We start from the raw sequence: 5,518 nt of genomic DNA, 5'->3' as shown, positions 1-5,518 counted from the left end.
ACATCTGAAGTAACAGTCACAAAATCCACCACCAAAGAGAAGTAACAGCAAAAAACTCCTTTTACTTAAAAACCCTAACTTTTATCATCTCATACTAGCAGCACCTGATATTAAATTAGCTCAAGACTTTCAGGTTATCATGAGAATTTATTTCCCAGGCCTGTGTTAAGCCTTACAAGGCTGATGTAACCAAGAGAATAACCATCAAAAGTTATCAAAGACCTGATACAAAAAAAAGAGAGACGTTGTCTCCAACAGATGCTCCAGAATTTACTAAGAACTGATCTGCCTAATGACTAGCACCAAACAAGTTGCCACCACACTGACCAACTTCTGGTTTATATAAACTAATATTATAGAGTAACACTCACCATTCACACGTTTACTGTGTATCACCGTATGAGCTAAGAACTTTATAAACATCATTTTACATAATCCTCAAAAAAACTGTCAGATTAGGCCCATTTTATAGATGAAGAAACTGAGATTCAAGACGTTGACCTGCCCAAAGACACAGCCAGGAAACAGTCAAGTCCAAGTTTGGCTGGTTTGCAAGCACATGGTCTTTTCACTGCACTACACTGATTTCCACCCTTCTCATCTGGTCACTGCTTGTAAGCCTACATTAAATGATGAGTAAGCAAAGGACCATTTATTTCCTAATTCACAATACTGCAGATGTCAGACACCATGAAATGGTCTCGTGTTCCTAAGATTTTAACAGAACAAAGGAGAAGACAGAAACAAATCTTCCCTTCTCTGAAAATGACTTATTGAACCACTTTACACAGAGGTGGTTCATCTTTCATCTTTATGAGCTACAAGTCACATCATGTGAGAATTTTAAAATTTATTTTCTGTATAAATGAACTTTCAATCAGGTCACCACAATGTTTTAAAAATCTCCTGAAATTAGAAATAAAAAACTTATCTTGTTGGTTTAGGGTTTACACTTTCTTCTGGTAGGACTAATACATCAAAAAGTAGAACAACTTCTAAGGTCGAATTTGTGATCCAGGTAAGAAATTCCAGAGCTTCTTCAAATGACCCTCAAATGTTCATGCAAGCAGGTGGTTCCAGTTCAACATGGGTAAGTCAAAGTCCCAGAAAATTCCCCAACTTAAATGACTTAACTGGTTTCTTTCTTTTCCTTGGCACTGCCAAGTATCTATCATTAATAAACTATAAAATAGCAAAGGGGAAAAAAAGAAGGCAGAAATATCCCAGAGTCCTTAGAGGTTCATTGAGATAAATTAAAATTGAAGACTTTCAAACTGTGAAGTAAACCCTTCGCTTTACAGACAAGCAAATAGGCTCCTGAAGGTAAAACTGACTAAAGTAGGCACTGCCTAATGGTTAAAAGCACCAACTACTGTGGTCAGATAAATCTTACTGACTTAAATCTTGGCACCGTTTAAGTCTGCCACTTAGCAGCTATATAGCCATTACCATGTAATTTAATCTCTTTGAACCTCAGTTTCCTCAAATGCAAAATAGGAATAATCCTTACCCCAAAGGCTTCCTGTAAAGATTGCTTTGGACAATGTTTAAAATAGTGACTGGCATGAAGCAATTAACTGTTGTTACTATTATTATCCCATAAAGTCTTTGGTGAAGCTGGAACAAGAACTCAAATTCTGAAGTCCAGTTCATGGTCTTCCAATCATAAAATCTGTAATTCCAGACTTGCCATCATTCCAAAATTCAGAGCTGAGATAACCATTTATCAAACACAGTCATCCAGGAACATTTAAGTGTCCTTCAACTGCTTGTTCTTTAATTTGGCAGTTCAAATATTAAAAAGGACACTAAAAGTTTTTCCCAAGGCTATGCTAGCTGAATAATCACTAATCAGCAACCTCACCTAAGTGTGTTTCAGGGCCATCATACTTAAGTGTGAGAATTCAGCCTAGGTGACTGCTACAGGCCGGCCACGGTGGCTCACGCCTATAATCCCAGCACTTTGGGAGGCCAAGGCGGGTGGATCACCTGAAGTCAGGAGTTTGAGACCAGCCTGGCCAAACATATAGTGAAACCCCATCTCTACTAAAAAAATACAAAAATTAGCTCGGTGTGGTGCTGCATGCCTGTAGTCCCAGCTCCTTGGGAAGCTGAGGCAGGAGAATCGTTTGAACCTGGGAGGTGAAGGTTGCAGTGAGCTGCACCACTGCACTCTAGCCTGGGCAACAGAGCAAGACTCCGTTTCTCAAAAAAATAACAAACTTCCTAAGCAAAATAAGACCAGGCTCTCACCATTTGACAATTTGCTTCACTACTTGGCAAAATTTTATTCCCTTTAAAAGAAAAATAGCAGAAATATTACAGACATTATGGTATCACAAACATGTTGTCTTTTCCATAAGAAGCTAAAAACCATTGTACTATTACTACATAACGGAAGTCTATACTCTCAACTCTGAAGGGGGTTCTTCAGAGACTGGACCATTCATGTAGCTGCTCATCTCCTCTCCAGGTACTAGAATGGTAGAACACTTACCTTCATCTCAAAAGTAACAGGTGAATGTATTAAAACACTAAAGAAGTTTTGACTCTACTGGACAACCTCCAAGACAGTGGCCATTATGGATTAAACCTGAAACATTCCAGACCATGTTGGAGTGATGAGATTACTCCTCCATGAACTCAAGAACCATGAACACTGTATGTTTCTGTGGAAATTTTGGGGAAAGACTATCTAAATCGAGATATAAACAAGTTGTCGTTTTCTGCTTAGCATATACAAATAATATTGGATGTAGGGAGCAATTTGCCAGGAAGATAAAGCCAACTGCTGAAAAAATAAAAATTTTCTTCTTGAAAGTTGTCATTTAAATGTCTTCTGTTTTCTTGTTAGAAAGTAAACACTTGTTATAAACCTAACTGTTTAGGACGTTGTCACTACAGAGGAGAAACGGTTGATACTAAAATGGTCCAACACTTGGCGATCCAATATAGTAGTACTTGTTGGATTCCTGTAAACACTTGAATGAAACAACTCAACATATTGACTTCAAATAACTAAAGTTTGCATTTAGAAAATTTTGATCCAATAAACAAAAATCAGATTCTTCTGGATTAGCAACAAGTATTTCACTGATCTCAGTTCTTCAATACAGAGCTCAAGATATCCAGTGATACATTTCACTCCAGTGGGATACATCTCAAAAAGTAAAAAAGCAAAATTTTCTGGGGAAACGATTTCCATATACTATCAAGGAACGAGTTACTGGTTACCTCAGTGGCACCTAAAGGATACTTACGAATTTGTGTGCAGATATTCAAAGGTTAGCTGAGCTCGATTCAGACTGCTGTAATTTGTGAAAGCCATGACTGCAATGAGGTCTCCACTAACTGGAAAATATAACCTTATAAAGAAATCAGTTTCCCAGGATTCCGTCCAGTAAAGCTTCAGTAAGTCTCTGCTCCTTAATGACAGTTAAAAGTAACCTAGTAACTATCCAAAATATATGCAGAGATGTTTAAAACTACAATTCCTTCAACTGTTTTTTTAATCTTCTCAATGATTACGATGTAATATTTTGGAAGGAACTATGTCATAAATCTGTAGTTTTAAGGAGCTTTTAGCATTAAGTTGCGATAGCTCAATTCAGACAATCTGAGTCTCGTGTGGATGGTCCTGAAGGAGATGGTCCTTGAGTGGGCGGTTTATGACTGCTGCATCTTCATGTTCTTCGAGGCTTTTTTGGTTCCCTGAAATTTCCTGTCAGGAAATTTACCAATCCGGAAATTTACCCACTTCTGTCAGAAAACTGACCAGCCATGTCTTCGCCACACGTGATGCCAGGATTCTTAAACAGGCCCAAGACCGGCGACCAAGAAAGATCTCGATGGAGTGTTATATGGCGCAAGTTGCAGCTTCACCACCTCCCAACTGAAAAAGTTCCTAGGCACTGAGGACTTCTTTTTTCAAAGCCTCACCAAACCCAGTTCAGGGTGGGGGTCAGATTACCTCACACTTGGCCCACAAAAACACCTCACAAATGACCCGCCCACAGCACCTCGGGCAGGCCGCGCCCTGCCCCCACGTCCCTCAGACAACAGCCTCAGCCTCCCAGGCCCTTCCTGGGCCTCGGTCCCGTGGCAGCCTCCTCACGAAGAGGAGCTACTCTCGGCTTTCAAGGACCGGATTGAGGGCAGTGGCGAGCGCACCACCTAACCGGGCACTACCCGGATCTCACAACTGCCTTTGTCCCTCCCCGCGGAATTAGAACCCAACAGCCGCAGCGCGCTCTTGGAACCATGTGCTGCTGCTGCCGCCTCCGCCGCCGCCGCCGCTGCCTCCGCCGGCTCTGCGCACCCGGGACTTTTCATGCACCACACTCTCCGCCTGCTTCCCTCCGTGTCCTGAAAAGTGCGACCGTTCTCCCAAGGAATTTCCACGGCAAGTATGGAGAGCAGAAAGGGGTGTGGACGTGTGTGCGTACCCAAGAGGGGTGGGTGCGAGGGCGGCCGGCTTGTTCAGGAACCTGGCTAACTTTCCGGGTCCGTTTCCTAGGGATTCGGGCGGTTCCCCCCGGACGGGACAGGGGCTGGGACTGGGACTGGCGCGTCTTGGATCATCGCGACGGAGCCTCTCGGCATCGGCGCCCTCTGCGCGCTCCGTGCGCTGCCTCGCTCAAACTTTCCGTCTTGAGTTTTCCTTAATGTGTTTTATTTGGGGAGGGGGGAGGTGCAAGGGGGAGGGACCAGACGCGGGAATTGGACAAGTAGGGAGGGTTAGGGCACTGCAAGGGAAGGGAGCAGGACTTCTTTTCTCCATCTTTCAATAAGCCCCATTCCCACTTTGTTCGGGTCGATCGCGAGAATGCCTTCTCGCCGGGCTCCCTGGTGCACCCCCCGGTGATTTCCGGGCTCCCCTGTGTACCCCGCGTTGATTTCCGGCTAGGCCAGGGCTGGGTGGTACTCAGTGGGGAGCCCGAGGGGGCGAGCGGATGGAGAAAGGGCGATCCGAATGAGAAACGACCCCTACAACCTCCACCCCACACACAGCCGGCTCCGCGGGGTAGCCGAGGAGTGACTGTTTAGCGCTGAACCCCGGGTGCTCGGCTGACTTTTTCCTAGCCTGGGCGGGTGTGAAGGGTGTGGAGGGAGGGAGGTGGCATGGGATGGGGGGATCCTCTGCCGGCAGGAAGGAGGCAGGTGCTAGCATAGAGGCGGATCATTCTAAATGCCACCGGTAAACTCCCCACTCCGGTGGGTTGGACCGGCCTGGCCGTAGAGCAGCCCGACACGTGGGATCTCCCGGGATTTTCGGGGTCGGGACCCCCTCTCCCATCGGTTCTACTGAGCAAGGCGGGAGGACGATCGTGGAGACAAGGGCGCCTTACTCTGTTTGTAGTTTTATTTTCATCGTAGACCTGCCTTAAACTGAGTAACAATTTCTCTTCTGACTTGAAAACAAAACTTTTTAGTGAGCACGCCGGTCGCTGCTGTCCTGCGGCCACTGCTGCCGCGCTTGTCAGCCCGGGCCGAGCGACCTTCTCTGCCCGGAGCCCAG

The 5,518-nt window shown here is 45.0% G+C and overlaps 1 protein-coding gene across 2 annotated transcripts in view; it reads right to left on the bottom strand.

The window, feature by feature from the left end:
• The window catches only part of MORC2 (MORC family CW-type zinc finger 2), a 52,266-nt gene extending 47,963 nt beyond the window's left edge, over positions 1-4,303 (bottom strand). For both annotated transcript variants that reach the window (XM_011938343.1, XM_011938345.1), the window contains exon 1: positions 3,261-4,303. In XM_011938343.1, the coding sequence (XP_011793733.1) occupies positions 3,261-3,328 (68 nt within the window). In that variant the 5' untranslated portion in view covers positions 3,329-4,303. The remainder of the gene's footprint in view (positions 1-3,260) is intronic.
• Between the last annotated feature and the right edge of the window lie 1,215 nt (positions 4,304-5,518).

Source organism: Colobus angolensis, unplaced genomic scaffold (genome assembly GCF_000951035.1).
Source record: "Colobus angolensis palliatus isolate OR3802 unplaced genomic scaffold, Cang.pa_1.0 Scaffold171, whole genome shotgun sequence".
Classification (NCBI taxonomy): Eukaryota; Metazoa; Chordata; class Mammalia; order Primates; family Cercopithecidae; genus Colobus; species Colobus angolensis.
The sequence above is the reverse complement of the archived record's forward strand: the minus strand, read 5'-3'. Positions and strand labels throughout refer to the sequence as shown.